General features: G+C 53.0%; 3 protein-coding genes across 3 annotated transcripts; 2 read left to right on the top strand and 1 right to left on the bottom strand.

Annotated features, from left to right (window-relative positions):
* Positions 1–1,999: 1,999 nt before the first annotated feature.
* LOC112901558 lies at positions 2,000–3,032 on the top strand. Its single transcript, XM_025970491.1, has one exon. It carries the CDS (start codon positions 2,088–2,090, stop codon positions 3,015–3,017), a length of 930 nt encoding a protein of 309 aa, XP_025826276.1. The 5' UTR covers positions 2,000–2,087; the 3' UTR covers positions 3,018–3,032.
* Positions 3,033–6,688: 3,656 nt separating this feature from the next.
* On the bottom strand, positions 6,689–7,569 carry LOC112900021 (auxin-responsive protein SAUR36-like). Its single transcript, XM_025968719.1, has one exon. The coding sequence runs from the start codon at positions 7,398–7,400 to the stop codon at positions 6,894–6,896; it is 507 nt and encodes a 168-aa protein (XP_025824504.1). The 5' UTR covers positions 7,401–7,569; the 3' UTR covers positions 6,689–6,893.
* Positions 7,570–19,364: 11,795 nt separating this feature from the next.
* LOC112898990 (NAC domain-containing protein 105-like) lies at positions 19,365–22,491 on the top strand. The gene is made up of 5 exons (XM_025967320.1): positions 19,365–19,501; positions 19,593–19,769; positions 21,071–21,284; positions 21,441–21,712; positions 21,843–22,491. The coding sequence occupies exons 3-5, from the start codon at positions 21,125–21,127 to the stop codon at positions 22,473–22,475; spliced, it is 1,065 nt and encodes a 354-aa protein (XP_025823105.1). The 5' UTR covers positions 19,365–19,501; positions 19,593–19,769; positions 21,071–21,124; the 3' UTR covers positions 22,476–22,491.
* The last annotated feature ends 2,598 nt before the right edge of the window (positions 22,492–25,089 follow it).

Below are 25,089 nucleotides of genomic sequence, written 5' to 3'. Positions count from 1 at the left end.
ACTTAGTGGAGAAGAAACTTGAGGGTTGCCTTGAAAATATCCCACTCTTTTTTAGTGGAGAAGAAACTAGAGGGTTGCCTTGAAAATATCCCACTCTTACTTAGTGGATAAGGAACTAGAGGGTTATGTTGAAAATATCCTTCAATGGTAATGAAAACTAGAATGTTACAGTCATGCTCTGTTTCATGGACACGAGGTATTCGATCACCTTTCTTGCTCTGCGAGTAAACTCCTGGTCAATCCAGTACTTGAATGGACATGGCTGCAGCACTTGTGGGCATGCCAAGTACCTCCTTCCTGCATCTGAACCCGACCAGCTACAACACAAGATCAGGTACCGATCATGGTGGCATCTCAGCCCAGTCCTGACCATCATCCCCTCCCTATGTTCGTCACGAAGTCGTTCAAGCTGCAAAATCAATCGGCACATTGGAACATTCTCATCACAAATTGAATCATTGTACCCTCAATTTCAGTCAAACCAAAAGCCCTAACCAAGAATCACAAACACTCACCTCCGAATCAATGCTGTCGGATTCCAAAAGATGAGCGCTACAATGCCTCTGCGCTTGATCCAATCCGTGTGCTACTCCTCTCCTTGCTCGGGTTGAGCCTCTCCCTCGGCCTTCAGCGGATCCGCGCGACACTGAAGGGGGACTTTACTGGTTACGGCGACCTCGGTGGGGGCAGCGACCTGCGCGGCGCCCTGGGAGGGCCAACGAGTGGCCTGGGAGGGGACGGGGAGGGGCGGGCGAGGGCGGCGACCGATGCTAGCTGAGAAGGGGCAGCGAGTTGGCAGGGAGCGAGCTTGGCATGCTCGATGCGGTCGGCTCCTCTGTTCATAACGAGGAGGGGTAAATGGGTCATTTCAATTGGAGCCGAAGCTCTAAGGTGACTGGGTGCTGACGACGCGATCATGGCGAGCCACGTAAGCACAGGAATGAAATTGGGCCAATCCGGATAGTTCAGCGACTAAAGTTGATGTTTTTACAGTTGAGGGATGAAATTGAGCCGAGCATAAAAGTTCAGGAACGGATTTGGCTATTTCGCTTCTGAAAAATGCTAAAGCTAGTTATATTCCAAGATGGAGGGAGTATAAAATATCAGAAATTGTTCTGAATGTGAAGTGCACCTTTATTCCGTTTGGCCGTGGCGCTTCCCTGCAGCAAGCAGTGTCCTAGCCTGTATTGTTGCAGCTGCCTGTGCTCTCAAGAAGAGCAAAGCCATGAACTCTGTAGCTAGCCTGGGCCATCGTGTTGATCAGTAATTCACAGCTCCATACATACACATCAAACTGTCCACAGGCTTAACTATGCCGTCTGTATGTTGTATCAAATGGTGAATCTTTCAAATTGTTATTCCTTACGACTTCGGCGTTGAGCTTTGCCCCAGCATGCATACACCTTGCTCGCGAGGTTGCGTCAAGGGTGTATCAGCAGTAGATGGCATTATGGGCTCATGGCAAGGTCAACCTTCTGGCAGGCATCTCCTTTGTGTATGCACAAGCAACAGTTACTGGCCTCTTGTATTATGCCACGCTCCAAAATGTACCATTTCTTTAGTTTCTCCCCATTTGATCAGCCCAATGTTTGCACAATTCATACACGAGAAATCCGATCCACCTCACTCGCACATCTCTCCCGGTCATTCATGACGGGATCACATTAAAGGCTGAACCAGATTGCTTCCTAGATGTACCCCTGCTACTGACGAAACGAATTAGTGAACGCTATTCTTTTGCACCAGCAAGCCATTTGTTAGCTTTCAGAGAGAGCAAAGCGGCCGGAATCCTGCGCAGATGCCTCAGTGAGGCGGTAGTATAACTAAGGCGGCTGCAGTTCTCTCTGATGATGCGCGCTAAGCCGTCAGCCATGAAGACCGACAGAAACAAGCCCTTGGCCTTGCCTCATCCAGGCAGGGTAGTCCTCTACGTGCTACCACTACCGGTAGCGCTTCTCTTCCTCTCCTTGGGATTTGTCCTGGGCATGACGACCTCCACCGCAAGCTTCCAAAATCTCTACTTCCCTTTCGTGACCCCGTCGCCCTCTGCTAATAAGCCGTCGCCGCCTACGTCGTCATTGCCACCGATGAGCAGCGCCATGCACAACATGACAGACGAGGAGCTGTTCCGGTGGGCGTCCACGGCGCCGAGACTCGACGGGACGCCGTACCACCGGGTGCCCAAGGTCGCCTTCATGTTCCTGGTGAGAGGGGACCTGCCCCTGCGGCCCCTGTGGGAGAGGTTCTTCGAGGGGCACGAGGGCCTCTACTCGATCTACGTGCACGCCGACCCCTCCTACACCGGCTCGCCGCCGAGGGGCTCCGTGTTCCACGGCCGCACGATCCCGAGCCAGAGGACGGCGTGGGGAGGCGTCACCCTCGTGGAGGCGGAGCGCCGGCTCCTGGCGAACGCGCTGCTGGACCTCGGCAACGAGCGCTTCGCGCTGCTATCTGAGTCCTGCATCCCCCTCTACAACTTCCCCACCGTGCGCGCCGTCCTCACCGGCTCCGGCGGCGCCAGCTTCGTGGAGAGCATCGCGACGCCGGCACGCTACAGGCCCCTGTTCGCGGCCCGCAGCAACGTCTCCGTCGAGCGGTGGCGCAAGGGCTCCCAGTGGTTCGAGGTGGACCGCGCCCTCGCTGCCGAGGCCGTCGCCGACGGCACCTACTTCCCCACGTTCCGCGAGAACTGCGCCGGCGAGAGGTTCTGCGTCGCGGACGAGCACTACATGCCGACGCTGGCGAGCGTGCTGGGTTGGGGGCGGCGCAACGCCAACCGGACGCTCACGTTCGCGGACTGGGACCCGAAGCGGCGGACCGGGTCCCACCCGCGCACCCACGGAGCGGAGGAGCTGACGGAGGAGCTGATCGGGCGGATCAGGAGGGGAGGGACGCGCGGGAACTGCACGTTCAATGACGGGGCGAGCGGCGTCTGCTTCCTGTTCGCGAGAAAGTTCGCCCCGGACACGCTCGAGCCGCTGCTTCGCCTGGCTCCGAAGGCCATGGGGTTTGGTTGAGATGAATATCATTGTCAGGGTTTGTGAAAATAGTTGGAATGCTCAATAGTAATAAGTTCATAAATGCTCATATGATTAGAACTGCAAAAAGGGAACGAACGAAATTACGAAACATAGATTGTAAAATTATAGCTTAGTTAGCTAGGTTCATCATTGTATAAAAATCTGTCGACCTTGGTACAACTACGAAGCACCTAGCACCGCCTGCCCGTGGCCAGTGACTTCCTCAATATTAAGATGCGCCGGGTGTGAAATGGGCTCAATCTAGGGACCTAGGATGGGTCGAAATGGCTGCTACTGTGTGCCCAGCCACACACACAACAAGGCCGAGTACTTTATTGGAACGAGACGGCCAGAACTGCTGAAACGAGGCCCAGTATATGATTTGGAAAAACACTCTGGCCCTGGACTGGAGGTGCCGTGCCGGTTGGCCCAGGTCTTCAATCCTCACCGGCTCACTGAGCTACGGCTATCTGCAGCAAATTGTTTCCAGGTCTGCAGATACGAAGGTTTAGCGTTTGGACGCTAGCGGTGCGGGCTAAAATCTTGAAAGTTGAAACCCTTTCGGAGGCAGTGAGTTCCCAGATTTTCTATCGCTCTGGTGTGTCCAGGCTCCAACTCGTCTGAAACTCTGAAGGCTGCGAGATGATGGGAAGCTGCAACTGCAACCGACACTGACAGTCTCGAGGAATCAAATGAATCAGGGTACTTTTCTTTTTGTCCAACTCCAACTTGTGCGCTAGCCTGCTACTAGTGCTAGATTATTTACGGCTGAGATACGAGATACGGATGGAAATCTCCGCAAATATTAGAAATCGCGCGCGTGACTGCGATTCAACCCATCACAGAAGGTTTAGGAACGGACCACCGCGGATGTCCCGCCGCCGCAACCGCTCACCGCGTCGCTCGGGCTGCCCTGGTTAGGGTTCCAGGGGAGCGAACGCCGGTGAGCAGTGATGGAACATGGGGAGCGACCAGCGGCGAGGTTGCCGCCGGTCGGGGTGGTGGTCAAGACGGCGGTATTAGGGTTTCAGATTTCTAGGGGTGGCGATGGCTTCCATAGCTGGCCGCTATAGAGGGAAAGTCGGGAGCAGTCGCGGCCCGGCGGTGGTGGCGATTCGGCTGGCGGCGAAGCGAGGCAGCGCGGGAGCGCCGCCGGCTGGACGAGGCGGGGCTACCCGGTGGGCGGTGGCCACCAGCGGGGGCAAGAAGAAGGCTAGACTCGAAGGCGGGCGGCACGGTGATGGGTGGGCAGACGGCGCGCCGGCAGTAGCCGCGCGGCTGGGGTTGTGGACGAGGGGGTGGCGTTGGGAGAAAAAAGATAAGGAGAGGCGGGGAGTAGCGCCGTGTGGACTAGCTCAGGCGGAGGAAGCTTATTTGATGAATCAGATTTCCAATAGCATATGTGACTGCGAATAGCCCCTAAGAATCTCTATATTCCTCTTGTTGCATGCTCTTGTCATTTTCCAGAAAGATCGTGCGATACTGCCTGGATATTCCCTCCTCATAGTTCAGTTTGTTTGCGATTGCGCTGAAATAGTAGTCCTTGGCTGGGCCATACCTCCATGCACATCGCATCAGACTGAACCGTACCCGTACTGTAACTACGCAATCACGACGCACTGAATATAGTATGATCATTCATCCGGATCTATCTATGCTTGTTGCTTATTAGTATTCCATTTCCTTTTGACTCGATCCGCAGCGAAGAGAAGGAAGAACAGAGCTACTCCTACTACCCGCACCGTGTCCTTCTCCTCCTCTTGTTGTCAGACTTGTCGTCCTATTTTCCCAATGCAGAAAGAATGGAAGATGCATGTGGATAACACCACGTAACCCACTAAACCAAGTACATATATAGAGATATATACACATCACATTGCCATCGGGCACAGCTCTGCCATGACGCACCTGCGCATCGGCCGTAACGGAAGTCCCCATCTCCTGTACTTGCCTTGACCGCTCCTGACATCGGGATCTAAGCAGAGCAGCAACGGAGGCCGACCTGCTCTCTTCATCTGCTCAATTCTCCACTTCTCCAACCATGTTGCGCTCTTCTCCTCGCTCGAAGCAGGACGGAGCTGGAAAACGACCCGATCGAGCCGTACACTCTTTGCAAAAAGCCAAAGACGACAGACCTTTCGAAAAAAGAAAGATGGACGGCAGATTTTGCAGCTCAGCTTTCCTGATCGCCTCAATAACGCATACTAGCAGGGCGTCGTTTTTCTCTGCGGACCCGGCGGGTGGTGTGAACGCGGATATGCCCGTCCCGTCCGTACCCCGCTCCGTCGCGCCACTCCTGGGCCCCAGCCTCCAGGGCGGCGAAACGATGACACCGGCAGCGGCCGGAGAGAGAGAGAGAGAGAGAGAGAGAGAGAGAGAGAGAGAGAGAGAGAGAGAGAGAGAGAGAGAGAGAGAGAGAGAGAAGGGACGGGGCGGACGCCACGCGCGCCGCGCGGAACGGGGATCACAACTTTTCTCGCAAAGCTCCCCCCGGGACGTTGTCGCGGGGATGCGCCTGTAGCTTTCCGTCCAATCTCCGGCTGCGGGCCTGCGGCTGGCCGGCGCTTGCGTATCGCGGCGGTGCGCGGCGCGGCCGCAATGATGATTGCGTCCGTGCAGCACCCACGCCGGAACGGTGAGCGCGGGCGCTCTTTTGTTGCCGGGATGGTGGGGGTGTTTCTGGCTCCGGTGCCGCGCGCGCGCCCGAGCCGGGAGGGAGGGGGCGAGCGAGATCCTCCTGGTCCTGGTCCTGCTGCCATCGATCAGAATCAGAGCGCGTGCGGCGTTCGCCCCGTGAACGGACAGCGGCGTCCTCGTACGAGCCCCATGATTGTTGCTGTAGAATTCCGGTAGTTCACAGTAGCCTAGCGCCGCTGGGCGCCGTCGCTGTCGATCAGGCGCCGGGGAACCTCGGCCTGCCGCCAGACGCCAGGGGGGCGGCGCCCTGTACTTGCCGGGCACGGGCACACGGACGACGGTTGCAGATCGCATCGCACACCGCACCACACCTCACCACGAAAGTGCAGAAAGCGCGTGTGCTCTTCCTCGCGAGCAGGACATGATGCGATGCCCCAGGCCCAGGAGGTGGGGTGCCGACGCGCCGTCGCGTCGCGTGGCCGTTCATGCCTAGCGTGCGAGCTGACGCCGGCGGGGCAGGCACACTGGCGCGCTGCGTGGAAAAGTGGCGCGGCCGCAAACAGCGTGCTCCAACTGCCGACGGGCCCGTTGTGCGTGGGGGTGGTGGGGTACGGACGAAGGCGTACGGTTCGTACAGTGTTGGGGTTACCGTTTCCGCCGTCCGAGGACACTGAATGGCACGCTTCCCGAGCGTCCGATTCGGGAGTACTATAGGCATGAGACGAATTGAAGAGGGGAAGTAGGTGGGTGCTCTCGACTGACTAATCTGCAGGTTGCAGACAGAGGAGACGCACAAGGAAAACAGAGCGTGCTCTCCTGGCCTCCCAGGCGAGATTTGGATAAGCTCGTGCCTGCGGTTACTACTCGAATTGGCAAGCGTGGAAGATTCATCACACTCGGTCAGCCAAAGTCGGATACAATTCGCCAAGGAACGCACCGCGTACAAGGCGAAATTCTGGCGATCTGATTTGGAGACGAACCAGCGTGTTCTGAACAAGAATTTCAGCCTCCATAATCGAACAGCATCGAGAAACAAAAGAACAGCAGGCATCAGCCATCGCAGGACCAAGAATCGAACGAACAAAATCAGCTAGATAACCCCTTTCCGATGGAAACACACATATGTACACCATCCGCCTCCGCCGCCGGCCTGCCGGCGGCGGCCAGGGGCATCTCTCTCCCTCCCTCCTCCTAAGCCGGCTGCTGCAGTGACGGCGTGACGCCCTTCTACTCCTACTACCACCTGCCGAAGCCCTTCTTCCCCGCGGCGGCCAGGGCGGCGGCCTGCTCGAACCTCGCGGCGGGGCAGGGGATGGTGATGCCGCCGGGGTGGTGGAACCCGAACTCCTCCTCGGCCTCCCTGAGCAGCTCCCCGAACATGGGGTGGTTGAAGTACACCACCGGCACCACGTACCGCAGCGACGCCTCCCCGCCGCCCACGTACACGGCCACCTGCCCCTTGGGCGTGGTCACCGCCGGCTCGCCGCCGCCGTCGTCCAGCGCGCGGTGCCCGCCGGCCCTCCACCCGAGGCTCAGCCGCCGCGCCAGCGACCGGCCCCACCGCAGCACCGGCGCGAGTTTCCTGGCCGCGCGCTCCCCGCAGCAGCTGCCGCCGCCGCCGCCGCCACGCTGCCGCAGGCGGATGTAGCCGCCCCGGCGCCGGCGCCGGCCGCAGAGCGCCCACCGCCACAGGCCGAGCAGCTTCCGCCCGATCCGGAACCCTCCGTGGGACCTCCTGAGCATGGCGAGGATTGGAAGAAACCGCCGAAAACAAAGCTCTCTCCTTTCCTGATCCTGAGCAGGGCGTCAAATCGTCAATGGTTGGGGTGGAACGGGAACGGGAGAGCCGCAGGAGACGAGACGTCGCGAGGCTGAGGGGGAGGAGTGGGACGAGCGGGGGGCCCGGGCCGTTGTTATAGGCCACTGGGCGCGGTCGAGCGAGTGATCGAGCCGTGGTGTTTTGCTGCGCGTCCCCGGAGTTGAAAATTCGACGGTGATTTGCTTTGCCGAGTTCATGGGGCTCCCGGCTTTGGCCTGGCTCTGCGTCCTTGGCCACTGGCTCGATTCCTGCGAGCGTTTGGCTCGGATTCGCCGGGGTTCCGTCGTGGCCAGGCGGCGTTTGTTCGGTAATGGCCGGTGCGCGCCTCGGACTCGGACGGCGCGTGGTCCATGATTCCTTCGGGCTCGACAGAGAGGTTGCCCGGCCATTTCCGTTTGGCTGTCCTAGGTTGTTTGGTTCCCGTTCCTCGACATCCACAAGAAAAAAAGATCGCAGTAGTACTATTCATGTTGTTGTTGTTTCCAAATCGCTTGTTTGCTGAGCACACAAGGATAGCGCCAGTTTGCTAGGTTCCATTCCAGCAAAAAGCTGAAGAAATGCTGTTTTAGAGTATGCTAAACTACAGTACCACTCACTACTTGCTGAAAATACTCTGAGTAGTTTTCTATGGCGCCGGATAGCTGTGCAGTTAGTCACTGATGTACTGATGCTAACCTTTTTTTTTTTGCGAAAAGAGTCCCTTTTTTTAGATGGTACGGTGGTGGCATTGCCGAAGTTTACCTATGTTCCTCTATCGTCCATGTCGATCGTTGATTGGATCGAGTTCCCTTTTTCCATCTAAAGTGTGGATTGTTTAGTACCGGTACCATTTTCTTTGCTGTAACCGGGAACCTAATCTCCCTTTGCTGCTGCTCACAAATTCAGAGGTCACGTCACTGGTTTCAACCCCAGGCCCAGTTCCAAATCCACCTCGTTTTCGTACGGCTCGCCAGAAACTTGTCCTCGGCCCGCACTGTCATTTCTCACCGAGGTGACTAAACACTCGCACTTTTTCTGGCTGGCTGCGTAAGGAAAAAAAAACTTATCTCTTCAGACAGTGAACCGTGCCTTGGATCGGCTTGACTCTGAAAAATCATGCCGGCTGCTGGGACCTGGGGCACTGGGACGCCGTCATAGATGGCAGCGGGTAAAATCCGTATGGATATTAACTTTGTATATTCGTATCCGCGTACTAAAATTCGTACCCGCGCCCGCAACCCGCCACGGGTACGAAACGACGCCCGTATCCGCTATCCGGGGATATCCGCGTACCCGTGGGCACGCCCGTGTACCCGCAGATCATAATCTTAGCTGGAACTCATGCTTCTGTCTCTCTTGTAACTTGTTATCTAGTCAAATTTCTGGTAAATGACCTTGCAATGGTTTTCTTCATGGCTAAGCTATCAGTATCATAATGGTTTCCTACCAAATGTTATGGTTCGTAGAGACAATTCACCTTGTATACTGCATAAGCAGTAAATATGTTCAAGCTAGGATGCACATAAAATCATTAGAATTTGATAAACTATCCTCTACCTTAGTGCATAGTTAGAGACCTATGCTATGCAAGTTATTTCAAACAATGTATTTCACTTCCAGCTAAATTCATGTGGCAAGTATATACGGAATCATCTCTTTATAGTGCATCCACAATTCCAATTTCCACATGCCTGACCCACCTAGCCTAACAAACTTGCTTAGGACTAAGTGCTAACAGAGTAACAGGCTATGTTGTTGTACCTTCTACTGGTCAACGATTGGAGCAGCGACGGCGGCGGATGGTGGCACGGCGCGGGCGGGGATGGGGACGGCCGGCGGCGGCGGGGATGGGGACGGCTGCACGGCGCGGGCGGGGATGGGGACGACCGGGGATGGGGCCGGCCGGCAGCGGCGGGGATGGGGATGGTGGCGGATGGTGGCACGGCGCAGGCGGGGATGGGGACGGCCGGCGGCAGCGGGATGGGCGACGCCAGCAACGGGGATGGGGACGGCCAGCGGTGGCGGGGATGGGCGGCGGTGGCGGGGATGGGCGACGGTGGCGGACAGTGGCGGACGGTGGCACAGCGCGGCGGCGGGGATGGGCGACGGTGGCGGACAGTGGCGGACGGTGGCACAGCGCGGCGGCGGGGATGGGCGACGGCGTTGGGTGGGGTGGCTCTGTGGGCCGTGGCGGGATGGTGGAGTGGCGGCTGGAACTGGGGAGTCGGGGGGGGAGATGGGGACGGGAGGAATGGAGAGAGTAGGAAACCCTAAAATTGTATATATATATATATATAACCACTCGACCCCACGTGTCAGCGGGTCTGGCGGGTTTGCGGGTTCAGGTATCAATTTTTCAAATTCGTTAGAAAATATCCGTTGGGTTTAGAGCTGTACCCGCGCCCGTAACCGCGGGCACAAATCCACACCCGTATCCCGCGTCCATCGGATTTGGTGCCCGCGGGTAGTTGCCATCCCTGCACGCCGAGACGCCAGACCTTATCTGGCACACGTGTGTGACCATACTCCCATGCTGCTGCGAATCTGCGATGAAGCCACAGCGCGCCACAGGGGGAACAGACACAGACACATGGCAGTCGCAGGATGCTGAGAACTGAGATCCGCCGATCCGTACGATCACAGGCCAGGCGACAGAAGCTTCTGCCCTGGCCTCCGATCTGTCCGCCCCAAACCCAGAACGGTGTCAGGCATTCACGGAGCAAAGCTTGGACTGTTGCCACGGAGTTACCCAGCACGGCGACACCTGCTAAATTCTGAAAAAATTCAGAACCGGAACCGTGCCGGCCACATCCTGGGCAGGAAAGGCGGGGACACGACGTGTGGAGATCCCAGGATCCCCCCTGTCCGGCTGCACTCTCCCAGGCTAGGGGAGAATTCAGAAAACAGAACTTGTTTCAAGTGCTGTTCAACAAACAACACCGGTAACTTGTGTATCCATAAAACAGCACAACAAGCATCCATATAACTCACAAAAACAGCACTGATCGTCACTTTCCCCTATTTTAATTCCCCCCATGATTTTACCAAATACAAAAGACCAACTTGTTCTTCATGTTTACCGACTCATTCCCCAGCATAGTAACTCCTTTACCTCCCAAGCTAGAGTCTAATTGACCAAAATTTATGTGTACTTGTATGGTACGAGTCTAAAAAATCTAATATGTTTATCAATAATCAATGATAGGTAATTTATTAAGTTTTTGCACGGTGTTAACCGATTTAGATGATTTAACTAAAATATGTGTGCTGGTGTGGTATGAGACATTAAAATCATTTTCCTTATTTGATGCATATGTATGAGACTCTACTTATTAGAGGAGTTAACAATTGCTTTGTATTTATTTATTTATTTTTTGATTGATGCATTTCTGTAGAGATATAATATGTATTCCATTTGGCCGATTAACCAAACTAATCTAACATAACAGATTTTGGTCTGTTTTTGATTTTCTAGCAAATTTGATGGCCGTTTTGCTAAAACCAAAATCTTCATAAGTAATTTAACCGAAATGCCGGATGGTGAAAGCTACAGCACACCTGCATGTGTGGTTTTTTGGGCTTGGCAAAATTTGTTGCTCCGCTGTTCAATCTGGATGGAAAGACCAGAAAGGGAGGTCATTGTGCTAGCAAGGGTAACTTGGTCTATTTGTGTGTGAAGAAATGACAAAAGAGAAGTAAAACTGTGGAAAAAGTATGTGAAGTGCTATTTTATGAATTGGTTTCGTGACACTAGTGCTGTTTGGTGAATTCATGGAATTGGAGTGCTATTTGTTGAACACCACCGGAAACTAGTGCTGTTTTTCTGGAATCCCCCCCGGGGCAGTAGCGAGCTGCGCCGGTTGCCACTCCACGCCGAACGTTCGTGGACGGGAGACCGCACGAGCTCAGTGGACGGCATTTTTTCTGATTTGTCAATGAGTTAACACCACCTGACACCATGTTTAGCCATGTGCTAGGCCGCGATTAGTATATGCAGGCGTCAGCGTCACTCTCGGTGCCTGCAGGGTGCCCGGTGAGTCATCCCGCCAGCTGTGCTCGTTGAACGCCTGGGCGCAGCAGATGCATTCACCTACCCCCTCTCCGGTGAAAAGTTTGGAGACGACGACACGGCAGCGGGGAGGAGCGAGCGAGGCCCCTGTCATCCCGGCGAGGTGAAAACACGCCTCGTTGATTTTTTACTGGCGTTATCTTTGTATAAAGAATTTTTACTGGCGTGAGTGGCGGCGGTAACTTCGTACGCACGTGATGGCGCGCTGACGCAGGCGCGGCGGCTTCAGCGCGGCGCAGCTCCGGGCGCGTCGTGGACCTGATGATCAGTGGCTGTTGCTACAGTAGCTAGCTACTACTCACCTGCTTCCAATGTTTGCGTTGCGGGATCGGTCAGGTGACACGTACAGGTCGGCATGCCGGCCAAAAAAGAAGCATCGCGGGGGGCCGAACTGGTACCGTCGGGTAGAGCGACTGATCAGCGACGGGTGGACACGCTGATGGGTCGTTAGCAGTCTCGCGTACAGGCGACTTCACGGCACGCCGGGTACTTAACTGTGTTTTGATGTGGCAGCTGCCGGAGCCGCCAGATAGCTGATGTCATGTGTGGCGCCTCCAACAGACAGCCGATTTCATCGGCTGATGTGGATGCGAGAAATAATAAAAAAACCTATGGCGTGAGCTTCTCGATTTTTACATTTTCTCTCTCAGCTTTTCGGCAATTGTGCCACACGCGCGAATCCCCCCAGATTCCGGGCGGCGGGCGCACCCGCACAAGTTGCTCCGCTCGCTCTCTCGCTCCGTGCGCAGTGCCAGGGAAGGTCAGTAGAAAGTGACAAAAGGCGACGCCCCGAGGCAACAACCGAGGGAGGCAGGCAGGGTGGTGGCCTGGTGGACGAGCGGGCCGTTGTCGACGGCCCCGCGCGCGGGCGCGGAGCGCGAGTAGCAGCGCCCGCCGCGGCGCCGGGGAGTGCGGGACCGTCGGACGAGGCGCTCGCTGGGCTGCCGGCGGCAGGGAGCTGGTACGGGTGCGGACGCAGGCAAACGGACACGGGAGCTGCCGCCGTGTCGACCGGCCCGTCCTCCCGTGTACGGCGGCTGAGATGCCGACGGAGAGGCTTTTGAGTATTATTTGCGGCTTTTCATTTGTTTGCTACAGTACTACTGCTGCCTGTACGGCTCCATCATGTGCGTGCACGGATGGATCAGTAGAAATTTCCTTAGGATGTCACGCGTCACGACAAGTTTGGAGGTGCCGTGGAGGTGTAGCGGGGGAGACAGGTCAGGTGGCGTGGACGAAGAGGAGACACCGTCTCGACCGGCATAGTTTTTATATGCTGTTGGTGCCGGGCCGCGGGTGCACAACACACTACACACCGAACATGGCGAAGGTTCGCGGCAGGGGCCAAGTGCAGCCCGGACAACACAAGCACTGCAGAGCTTGTCTGGTTCCTGTCTTCTCCGGCGAGGCCACGCCGTCGACCGTCGTTGTTTATTTGAGCTAACGAGGATTGGCCGAAGTTCCGATCAAACGCTTCAGGTTCAGCGTATCAAGCATCACCAGGTGACTGGTAATTGAGCACCGGCGATGCCAATTCAGCACTTTCCGCCTTCCCGGTGTCTGGTTCGAAAATGTGCCGCCATGAAGGTGGCGAGAAATCCGTTGCGATCTTACAGATCTTTATATGGATGTGGCACATACAGAGTATACAACATTTCCCAGTTCCGAAAAATGCTTTGTCTAGCAGCTCCAGAATGCCTGCACATATGCCGCATTCTATCATATATGCATTGCCCCCCAAATTGTCAGTCAAACTCTGTGACCACTTGGAGCATGCATATCCGATATCGCTGCTCGCCTACTACAGGATAAGCCAGGCTCCCTTTTCTTTTGTGGGGTCTGGGTCGGGCGCCACAATTCTTCAAGCTAGCTAGAAGAAGAATCCAAAACGTATCCAGGATCAGGTACGCACGAAGCCGCCAGGGACCAGTCCGCCACCCACCAGTACTCTACTGCACCACAGGGTCCAAAGCACCAGCACCACTCGTGGGCTCCAGAATAGTCAGCCCCCACAAAAGCTGTTTGACTGACGCAGCAACGGGGCTCAAGCCATTCTTCGTGCAAAGAACCGTACGGCAGCCACTGTTTTTCGCCCAAGAGAACCGTACGGCCGGTTATTTGCTTCCGTACGCGCGCGGGGCAAAGTCAGCTCCTGTAATCTGTTTTCCCTTCTCCTCGAGACGAAAGTCAGCACCTGTAACCAACATCAGACGCATCAAAACAAAATAGCACAGGCTGTACGTACAGGTACATCGAGGAGCCACCTCAACGGCCATCTGTTTGCTTGTCAAGACGGGGAGACAGCTACGGGTTGAAAAAGGCAAGAAGCGTGCGCCACGCATCGGCATCGCTACACTGGACCGCCTCCTACTGCTGCGATTCGATCTAGGAGACGGGGAGCCATATCGGATTCGGCAGAGCCGTACGGAGACCGTACTGCACCTCCACGCGCGCAGGCAGGTACATGCACCCATCGTCCATCGATCGACGCCAGCCGCTGACTTTGAACGGTCCAGGTGAACTGGTGGCGTGGCAGGAGTGCCCCAGCCACAACAACGTGGCAGTGTGGCACCGGGTTGCTTAAGCTTCAGAGTTGAGAGGCAGAGAGCACAACTGAATTGAACAGACAATCAGACATGAAGCTGTTTGCAGTTTGCAGCTCCCTGTTGGACAATCAGAAATATGGTCAGTGGAGCACCTACAGCTCGATTGGAAAAAGGGGTACAAGACAACAGAAACGTACCGTCTGATGATGCTCTGTTGCTGTTCTTCTTCCCGAAAATCGTTTCTCTACCAGCGGCCAGCCACATCTCCGAGATCTCGGCACCGGCGTCGGAGAGCTGCTGCAGCTCGAGGAATTGAGGCGCAGCGGGCATTGGCGTCAGAAGAAGGAAGACGATGCCATCATTGACGTGAAGGGGTACGCGTTATTGTGGGCCGGCCCAATTCGATTCAGAGTGACGACAGGAAGGAATAGGTCCCAGTGGCCCAGTAGCCCAACGCTATTGATGGGCTATAAAAACAGAAGGCAGCGACGCGCCGGCATTGCGAGCTGTGCCGCCACTAGTGGCCCACCGGAAATGCATCTCAAAATCGCTGCACACTGGGCGTCAATTTTTCAGTTGCCTGTTGCCGTGTCGCGGCCTGGGCATTTTGCGCTGCGCGCCGTGTGGCGCTGGCCGCCGATGGATCCGGCCGGTTGGTGGCGGCGGACGCTACGCTACCTCGTGCCCTCGTGAGCGCAAGGCGGCCATGATGGCGGGTGCGCGCGGGCGGGTCGGCAGGTGCGGGTGCGCGGCGGGGCCCGGTGAGTATTGCCGCGCCCGCAACGTTCCCCATTGGCTGCCCGCCCCCCGACCGCGGCCAGTCGGGTGCCGCCACGCGGCACGGAAGGGACCGCGCGCACGTACACACTCACGGCGGCGCCGACGATTTTGCGCGGCGGGCCGACATGGGCCGACCAGAACTGGCCTGGCCGGATAGATCGATCGTTCGACCGGGGGCTTGTACGCGCGCCGGCCAGGAGCGGCGGGTGGCCGTGTGTGTCGCCGGCCGGCGGCCGCTCGCCGTCTTACGATTGGCTGGCCGGGCGGTTGTGACCGTTGCGGCGGTGCCTCCCGCACTACGATTGACGCCCGCCCTTGCTGACTCTGAAGAGGCTTTACGCGGCCGCGGCAGCTAGCAAATTTGAGCTCCGATCGAACAGCGAGCTGAGCGGTGGAAAAACGAGCGAGGTGCAGCAGCTCCACCCATCGCATGATGCTGCGTGGAAGTGGATAAGGCGGGGAGCGTCTTGCTAGTGCTGAGGGCGCTAATGATGCCGGGTGTCTTTGTCGATGCATTGTATTGCAGCAGGAATGTTCCGAATTCATAAGGCGGTGAAGGTGCCGCATGCACGTCTATCCGGTTCGATTCTGATAAGATTAGCTTGGTAGCTTGGGCCCGTAGCCACATACCATGGACGCTTTCGCTCGTCTTAGTTACGGTATCAATGGTCTGCCAGACTGTCACTTGAGACATCTCTGAATTCTGACACAGTAAGCTAGCTGATGTCCTCTTCACGCGTGCCTCGAGCCTCGGCATCCTTACTGCCTGGTGCGTTCTCTACACCTTGTTGAAGCTGCTAAGTTCTAAACAACACCTGAACAAACACGCCTGCAGCAGACATTGCTACTGGAGTAGTATACTCGAGTGTGCAGTAGGAGCACAGAAATGAGCACGCGCTTGAAACTTTTTGACCAATGCGGCAATGCCTCCCGCTTGCTCGCCGCCTTTTAGCAGGGACTGACAGTCACTCAGTCACTGTATGCTGCATGCTCAGTCGTCGTCGCTGCAAGGCAGACCTTGTTCCATCTGCTTACAGCTCCAAATCGTGACCGCAAGAATCGCCTACATGAACCTGCAGGATCTGCAGCAAGCTCGAGCAGGAGCAGAAGAGACCTAGCTAGCCGGTTCATTCCAGTGAGCTCGACCGATACACATATCCTCCGGTATAGTAGAATCAATAACGGACATAAGAAACAATGCAACTGCTAGGTGACATCATTAAAAAATGACTAAAGCAAAAATAAAGGGGCCGGGCCAATATAATGTGACGTCGGCAGCTGGCCAAGATGATGCGCCGTGTGTCGCACAGTCCTTTTGCTTCACTTCTCCCCTAGGTCCAAGATGCAGCTAGAGCACCACCGCTCGCAAGCAAGGCTGCTGTCCACCCAAATAAAAACATCCGAGAATGCATCGCCATCCAAGCTGGGCAAAAGGGCATCGGCATCTCCAACTCTATCCACTTGTTCCGTTCTTTGTGTGCTCCCAAAGGATGCACGCTTGCCAGCCGAGCTCTTCCCCAGCGCCAGCGCCGGCTGCTCCGGACCATCGCCATCTGTCTCGCGGCCACACATTAGTTTAAGCACGCGGCAGGTAGCACGTGTCGACTGCCAAGAACCCTATGCCTTTAACAACCAAGGCGCCATGGCGAGGAGAGCAGCAAGAAACTTCACAGGCAGCGGCTGTAGCTTGTAGTAGCTGGGGGCAGGCAGCTCTAAGGATTATTGATCTGCCGTCTGATCATGGTTGCTGGTCGTGATCGATATGAAGCACGTGGAAGATGTGGGCGGTCGCGCGCGCGCACCGTTCGTTGGATCGGATTAAATGAGCATGTGAGAACCGATCCTGCAGCAGCGGTGTGAAATGCCAAAAGCTAATGCTTAGCTTCCATCCTTGCGTGCGAGGAAAGGGCGTGCTGGCACACTGAGGACCACAGCTATGTAGAAGAGAATGATCAGTTGCTTCATATAGCCAGGGGCCTGCAGAGAACTTTTGCGATTATTGCTATGCCGTTGTTTGTTTTTGTTTGGATGCTTGCCTTGCTACTGTTTCAGTAATACACATGTAGTTGTTGTCAGCAATGCAATCCATCTGATATGAGTTATTGAGTTTGATGTCTAGCTAACAGATATTCTGCTCTAGCTTAGCTTCATGTTCGTACTAGCTAAGAGCTAGGGCACTCCAGAGATGCTGACGAAATCGCTGACCTGGAGGGGAGAGGCAATAAACAAAGGAAAAACGAATTACTGAACTCCGGCCGCTTCACTCACCGCTCCAGGAAGCGTGCTAGCAGCTAGCGGCGAGTTACTCGCTAGCGGAAATTTTTTTTGTTGTTTCTCTCTCTGCCAGCTTAGAGAAAACCAGCGACGTCGCCGGCCATTGGAGGAGGCCTAAGGGCAGTTCAGTCTGACGGTGTGTGGTGCGGTACAGTCTCCCTGCAAGAGACTGGCTCCATGGGCCCTGATAAGAGCTGCAAATAAAGCAGGGATGGACAATGATGAGGTCGAGCCCACGCCGGACCGCCGCCTCTGCAACTCTGCACCACGCCGGCCGGCCCTCACCATCTTACCCAGAACTGCTTATTCTGAAGACTCATGAAGTAGTAATCAGGTTTAGCACAACTCAACCCACTACCGTACTTTTTTTAGATTATGGAAAAATTCCGACCTTGATCATTCACATGCGAATGACTACAGCCAAAAGAGTTACAAGAGTTTTTATACTCTAAACCTCAAATGAGGAGTTTCACAAATACAAAAAGGAAAGCTATAAAACCAAGAAAGAAAACTAGAAGACTAACCTTCAATCTTTTTCTTTGTTCCCGTTTCAATCTTGCAATGTCTTCACGTAGCCTCAATCCATCACATTTCTCGTCTGCTTAGTAAACCATTAGTAAACCACTACCGTACTTCGCATCTACTGATAAAACACCTCACATAATTAAGAACCTATAGTCCTACTGTCTGCCGTACACAGCTTGGTCTGAACTCTGAAACAAATAATTGATGCCATGACGCATGTATACAAAGTGTGTGTTTATATATATATATATATGTATATATATATATGTATATATATATATATATATATTATATGCAGGTGCAGGAGTAGATCGTATCAGATGGATGCCTGGTAAACATTATTTACAGTTACATTGCACTCAGCAGGACCCATCATCATCAGCTAGCCTCGCCCAGGATAGTAAAATCAATCAGCTAGTGACACATGACATTAACTTAGCCTTAGCTAGCTAACCAGCCCTGCTGGTCCTGCTAAACCGTGACGTGTCTTGAAAGGCTCGGGATACTTTCCGGCCTCTTTTTCAGGAAGGATACAAGCCAGAGCAGTGTGCGAGGCGCTTGCCTTGTGTGGCGCCGGGTTTCCATTTGGAGGAAGGTCGCCATCCAAAATATACTTAGGTCGGTCGAGAAACGGGCCCGGCCGCGGCTAGCCCACCTGAGAGCGACCATCGAGGAGAAGCCATGCCTCCGGAGCTAGCTGAGTTCCTCTGGTACTGACAGCTAGCTAGATGACACGACCAACCCTGGACAGGTGCAGCTAGCGTGGGACTCCAAGTGTCCACGGCATGGATTACCACAGCATCAGTAAAAAAAATTGCACAGATCAACCGTGGTCACAGGTGCAGCTAGCGTAACTGACGAAGAGCTTAACCTATGATGAACGAACTAAAAGATCGGAAACCATGTACAGATACAATTATACTTCTCGTTTTGGAGTGCCTAGCAGGAGCTATGATTCCGCGTATAATTGCACAGGTCGATCGGTAGTCCTGGACCACAGCCACTAACAGAACAGAGAGTGAGCTGTGGATGAGGATGTAATGAACGTCACCTGTTTAGCCTCTGGTTCAGGGAGCCCCGGCGATCGCGCAGTGCAGCAATCGACCGATCGATCGATTAGGTATGCAATCATGAAAACGCATCCCGTAGCCGTTGATGGCCATGATAACTTGGCTTTCAGGGCCACACATGCCGATGCACGTTTCGGTCAAGGCTCGATCGGGTGTGACAATTGCCCATCACCGACGAGCTGGCCAAAGGAGTAGCAGCAGCAAACCTTTTACCACATCTTTGTTGCAGACCCGCCTCCCGGCCTGTCTCTGAATTTTAGAAGAAGAATGGTGGCAGCTGCTCTGGCCTTTGCTTTTCTGCTGCCTAGCTCGCCTCTGGCACCGGCCATCATTGCTGCTGCCTCTCCGGCCTCTCCTCACTTGTTGCACCGAAAGGGCCATGACTCGCGTGGAGCACCACTACATAAGCTTCACACACGGAGGAGCTGAGGTGATCGGTGAGAGGCCGGGCGGCACAGACCGCGTGGCCGGGGCGGTCGCTGTCGTCGGCGGGTGAGGCGAGGTGGCGGTTACGGCGAAGAAGGCCAATAGAAAAACGCGGGGGGGGAGCGAGAGATCGGGGGAGATCTCCGCGTCGCTGTCCGCCCGCGTTGCTCCTGGATTGCACCCAGCCTTGGCCCGCAATCCATCCGCGCTTTCCGGCGCCACCCACCACCGGGCCGGCCACCGCGCGCCATATATACCCGCGCTGCGGCCTTATCCCGCCTCTCGATCTATCCATCCATCCATCCATCCATCCATCATCGGCTGACGAAAGCGAAGGGGAGGGGCTTCCGGGCAAGGTAGAGCAGCCTCCATTACCTTCGTCTCTCAATGATCTCTCGTGCTGTCGCTCGTTTGCTGAACTGCTGATCCATGTCTGCGCGCGCACAGTCGCTGTTTCTTCGTCGTCTTCGTGGCACAAGGGGCTCGCTTATCGCCCTCGAGAAGACGGCGATCGAGGAAAGGGAACGGCGAAGCTCTGGCCCGGTGCTCCAGTACACTCGCAGTCGGCGTGATATACGGAGACTAATAAGGCTTGAGGCCTAGCTCGAAAACAAGCTACCACAGGTAATCATCTCACATCTTCGTAGGTTCCGATAGTCCAACTACTCCCGTCTATCAATCGTATCTGAAAGACAAGCCAATAGCAGGGATCCGCAAGGACACACTATTGGATAGTAGTTGTAAATTCTTTCAGAAAACAAAAGCAAATTGTGTTTGGGGATTGTTTACTGCAGTCTTTACAGTGTCTCCTTTGGTTTAATGGAAAACAAGCATGCATGCCCTTCGTTTTTTCTTTTTCTTTTTTTCTTTTTTTTTAAAAAGCATGCCCTAATATGGTTCAAGGCCTTTAGGGTGTCTTTATCATTAATACATGATGTGTTTTCCGCAGGGTGACAGGGCCTAAATTAAGTTTTGATTCCAATACTGAATTGAACTGATTTAGCTGCTTATAGTTGCAATTTTTCCTAGCTAGCTAGCATACTGAGTCTTTAATAATTTTTTTTACGACGCTATCATTTGTAGTTTTAATCTGTAAGTGGGTGTTCTGGCTATTTCATCTATTAATTAGAGAATTTGTGAGTCCAATGTAAAGTTTCTCGTGGACAGAAATCTAGCTTCATAGACACAAAAGATACATAAACAAAGCAAGATATTGGATTTCGTATGGGTAATCGTATGATGAAAGTATGAGCCTGCTTCTGCCTATAGTGCCACGTACAATGATTCCAACCTTTTTCCTATAAACATTTAAGCTTTCTTCACAGCTAAATAAGAATTATACATTTTAGGATTTTGGCTGACCTGTCTTAGGTTTGACTGCTAGAACATACAAAATTATCTAGATTGCAGGTCTCCCTCTGGTCACATATACTTGGTATTCTCCGGCTAGAATTTTAAAACTTAGACTGATAATTTTTTTAAAATATAGTTCGAAAATATAAAAGGCTAGATGCATAGATTTGTTTCCAAAGTATCTTTATAATCTCATAAATTATTAGATTATATATATATATATGCATCATTGGAAAATAGTGATGAAAATGGCACGCACTACGAAACCATGAAAAATAAAACATAGGTTTTTTTACTGGAGGGAGTACCATCAAACATTAGAGGAAAAGTGCTTTTGAATTTTTAAAACTCATGTATCCGTATAGAAACTGATGGTCAAGTTTTGCTAATTGGAAATTTGTTTCTTGTCCAGACCTTCATATATTCTTGAACATGATCGAGTCATGCATTCGTATCACTGAAACTTGTTAGTTTGTCTGAATTAGTATAAAGTAGATAGGCCCACACATTACAAGATACTAACTGATAACCAAAATTATGGCTAGATGATAACTTTATTAATCATGGTGCAGTGAGGTTTGTTCGACATCTAGCAGAATAATAACTTGGATCAGAAGAAAAAGGAGATGGACGCTTTCACTCATGTTCCTCCAGGCTTTCGTTTCCACCCTACCGATGAGGAACTCGTTGATTACTACCTTAGGAAAAAGGTAGCACTGAGGAAGATAGACTTGGATGTCATAAAAGATGTGGATCTGTACAAAATTGAACCTTGGGATCTACAAGGTAATCTCAGCTCTGTTGATGCTTCAAGCATGCATACATAGAAATCTATATTTGAAAGATTATTAGTATAATGATACGCTTCTTGTGAACTCATTCGTGCATGAATTTCAATGAACTTAAGCTCTAAACCAACTTCTATGTATGTTGTTTAACCAGAAAAATGCAAGATTGGAAACGAAGAGCAGAACGAGTGGTACTTCTTCAGTCACAAGGACAAGAAATACCCTACAGGCACTCGCACCAACAGAGCAACGACGGCCGGTTTCTGGAAGGCCACCGGAAGGGACAAGCCGATCTATGTGAAGAACTGTCTCGTAGGGATGAGGAAGACACTGGTTTTCTACAAGGGCCGGGCGCCCAACGGACAGAAATCAGACTGGATCATGCACGAGTATCGCCTGGAGACCAACGAAAATGGATTTCCACATGTAAGATTCGCAGTCCCATGAACTGTACTGTTGTTCATCTCGACATGTACACATGATGCATGTCAGCATCGATCCTGCGCAATCGTTCTTCAGCACGTGCCTAACAAAAGGTTACATGCATGCCGTTCAGGAGGAAGGATGGGTGGTCTGCAGGGTGTTCAGGAAGCGACTCGCCACCGTCCAAAGAATGGCAGGGGACTCACCATACTGGTTCAGCGACCACGCCGGGTTCATGGCGCCGGAGCTGCTCGGCTCACCGAGGCAGGCGGCGCATCACCAGCAGACCACTGCTGCGATGTACCACAGGCCTCAGAGCAGCAGCAGCAGCAGCTACCACCCTTGCAAGGTGGAGCTGGAGTACCACCACCTCCTCCCCCAGGAGCACTTCCTGCAGCAGCTCCCTCAGCTGGAGAGCCCCAACAAGCTCCCGGACCTCATCGGCGGCCAAGTAGCCACCACTCTCCAACCATGCAGCCTTGCAGAGGAGCACGGCGCCCCTCGCTACACCGTGCCGGAGCTTCATGCCGAGCCGATCTTTCTGCCGGCTGGGGACGCATCGGGCACGGATTGGAGGGCTCTCGACAAGTTCGTGGCGTCTCAGTTCATCAGCCACGGTGACACTGACACCCCCCCCAAGCAGGGATCCGGTTACTCCGATCCGGCGGTGCAGGTGTTTGAGCAGGCTGAGGAGAAGGAAGAAGAGGCCTTGGAGTACGTGTCAACGTCGGCCTCCTGCGGAGGGGATAACGTCTTGTGGAAATAACAGGGCAAATGGTATGCACACACTAAATCACTAATGCATTGCATTCGTACAAGCTAAGCCCCAGTAACATTGTGGTGTGATTGATGTAACCTAGTGTACAAGTAGTCAACCGATTCAATGTGTCACGGCAAAAAGGTTGTACATAATAAAGTGTAACCGGTGAGGTTGCACTTCCATGTGTAAGTTGGCATAATTAAGGTCTGATGTTGATACGGTTTAGCAACTGACCTGACAATTATTCGTGAAGATTTATAGTCGTCGAGGTGTCAAAGACGATGCCTATTTGTACTGTCCATGCATGTATACATGCGTAGCTGTTGTCATTGTTTAGTCTATCGTCATCTAGTAGTGCCTGTCTTTTGTTTAAGGAAAAATAAAAAAAATATTTCTCAATCTCTGGTTCTGGACGCTATATATCTCGCTTGGTTTCTTGGGCTTGGGTGGGCATAAAACTTAACTAAGTTGCTCATTTTAACAAAAAAGCACCCCTCGATTAGAACATACAAATGCAAATACTATTTTGACACGGACGGTTGAAGTTAAACTCGCACGCCCCCATAAAAGATCTTTGTTGCGGATGCAAAAACCATGCGTCGATGTCATATAGGAGTATGACATATGTTGAAGTAAATCACTTTCTAGGTAGGAGAAATACACAGCTCACCGGAGGACGACAAACGCGCCGACGCGGAGAAGATCTCATTTATGAGGCCCGCGCTCGCCGGACGGCGGCGGGCGCCCTCACCGTAGCTGCCTGTGCGCTGACATGACGCGCCGCTCGCCCTGCGCCGCCGCCGGCCGCCCCGGCGCCAGGAGTCTCGACGCAACGCCGCAGGCCCGCAGCGTGGGGACTGGCATGTTGTGCTGGTGGCTACTCGCCATGGTTCGTCGGGCCCGCCGGCCGCGCGGGAGGAGGATTTGGGCCTCGGAACGCGTTGGGCCAAGGTTACGCCAGGCGTCCAGCTTGTATCGGCCCAGTGGGTCAACATGGGTTTATCTCTCCTAGTACTATTTAGATAGGCACTCACTAGCTTCCTGATCGCCTCACGCCGTCACGGAATAACGTTTCATGCTGCCGTTGAGGCGTACTAACTTGCTTGATCGCGCTACACATGAACCGATGAACGGTTTGACCTTGCTTCTGCAAAAGTAGCTAGCCTGTTGACCTGTGTACTACTCTTCAGGCCTTCTGTTAGGCTGTGCTCCCTGCAATATCCTGTAAAAGCCATTTATTTACAGTTAAGGCTACCTTAGCATCTGCAATCTCGTGCACCATTTAAGGCATCAGGGTTTGAGCATTGGCATAAGGAGCCGCACCCTCACATTTTCACGAGGAGTACTCGGTGGCAGATCCAGGATTTCAACTATAGGGTACGAACAGTCCACCAAAATTTGAAGGATACAAGCCGTGAAAGTGAAACGATATCCAATTGTATATTGTAAAAAAACATAATTTTCTCTTGATATTTCCTAGTATTTGATATAACATCTTCATTGATAATGCATCGAGGAAAATAGCCTTAGCGATCGATCTTTGCAAGGTCCAATGTAAAAAAAGTTACTCTCTCACCTTGCCGCAGCAACCAGCTTGTAGTATCAGGAGGGATATGCAGCAGTTTTAGAGTTTGGAAGGAACTACATAGCGTTCTCGTTCTGTTAGAATTGAACCTAAATGAACAAAATGAGCACAACTAAGATTCAAATTATTACCTGTGTCAAGCTGGTTGCATTCTCGTAACAAAACTAATGCTTGTATCACCCTGGAGGATAGCAGTATAGTGGGCTCTTTGTGACTGTTTCGCTCACGTTTAGCACTTAGGCTTCATATTTGCAAGGCATTGTACGTGTACAATATATTGAGAGGTATATATGTCGGGTGATTTTGCAAAAAAATTGGGGTACAGCTGTACCCCCATGCACCTACAGTAGATCCGCCCCTGGGAGTACTCCCTCTAGTCTTTTTTGCAAGAGGTATTTCGTTTTGTTAGAACAAGAGGAGGCTCTAAAAAATAATCTATTAATGTGTTTCTATTCATGTGATGCAAAAAGTATGCTCATAAGAAAGTATTTTTTAATATGAATTGGAGTATTAATAGATTATTTATTGGCCAAATGCTTGTCCTAACAAAATGAAATAAGCTCGGTATTTAATTTTAAATGTTTAAGTATATGACTAGCTCAATTTGATGCAAAACTTGTTCAATTTTTGTGACTACACCATGCCATTATATTATTGATCTCCATAAAGTAACTAACTGTCCGTGCAAATTCAAGCTTATTCCCCAAGGGAAAAAAAAGCATGAAGAATCGGCTAAGTTGACCTTGGTGCCGCTACGTGCATAGCGTAGAACCTAGACAAGGCAAAGTTGCGGTTAGCCTGCTGCCCTGCTACGGTGATCTACTGATCTGTGTAAACTGTCAAACACGCAGCTAGCTAGCAGGCTGTAGCCCTTCCATCGAGGCCGGCTACGTACATGCATGTACGCTGTGTGTTGCCAAACGTGAAAAAAGTACTCGTAGCAACGCTGGATGTACACGCTTTTACACGACAGGGAATTCCTGCCTGTGCTCCCGGCCAGGCTCAGCTCCGGCAGCTGCCTAGCCCTCTATCGCT

The sequence above is a fragment of the Panicum hallii genome, chromosome 7 (assembly GCF_002211085.1).
Source record: "Panicum hallii strain FIL2 chromosome 7, PHallii_v3.1, whole genome shotgun sequence".
NCBI lineage: Eukaryota > Viridiplantae > Streptophyta > Magnoliopsida > Poales > Poaceae > Panicum > Panicum hallii.
Note: the sequence above shows the minus strand (reverse complement) of the source record. Positions and strands in the feature narration are given on the sequence as shown.

What these genes read in the sequence shown, in the direction of transcription:
- LOC112898990 (XM_025967320.1), top strand. Translation starts at nt 21,125, where the DNA reads ATGGACGCTTTCACTCATGTTCCTCCAGGCTTTCGTTTCCACCCTACC. An exon ending in TGAACCTTGGGATCTACAAG is followed by an intron (nt 21,285 to 21,440) that starts GTAATCTCAGCT and finishes TTGTTTAACCAG; the next exon opens with AAAAATGCAAGATTGGAAAC. An exon ending in ACGAAAATGGATTTCCACAT is followed by an intron (nt 21,713 to 21,842) that starts GTAAGATTCGCA and finishes CATGCCGTTCAG; the next exon opens with GAGGAAGGATGGGTGGTCTG.
- LOC112901558 (XM_025970491.1), top strand. Translation starts at nt 2,088, where the DNA reads ATGAGCAGCGCCATGCACAACATGACAGACGAGGAGCTGTTCCGGTGG.
- LOC112900021 (XM_025968719.1), bottom strand. Translation starts at nt 7,400, where the DNA reads ATGCTCAGGAGGTCCCACGGAGGGTTCCGGATCGGGCGGAAGCTGCTC.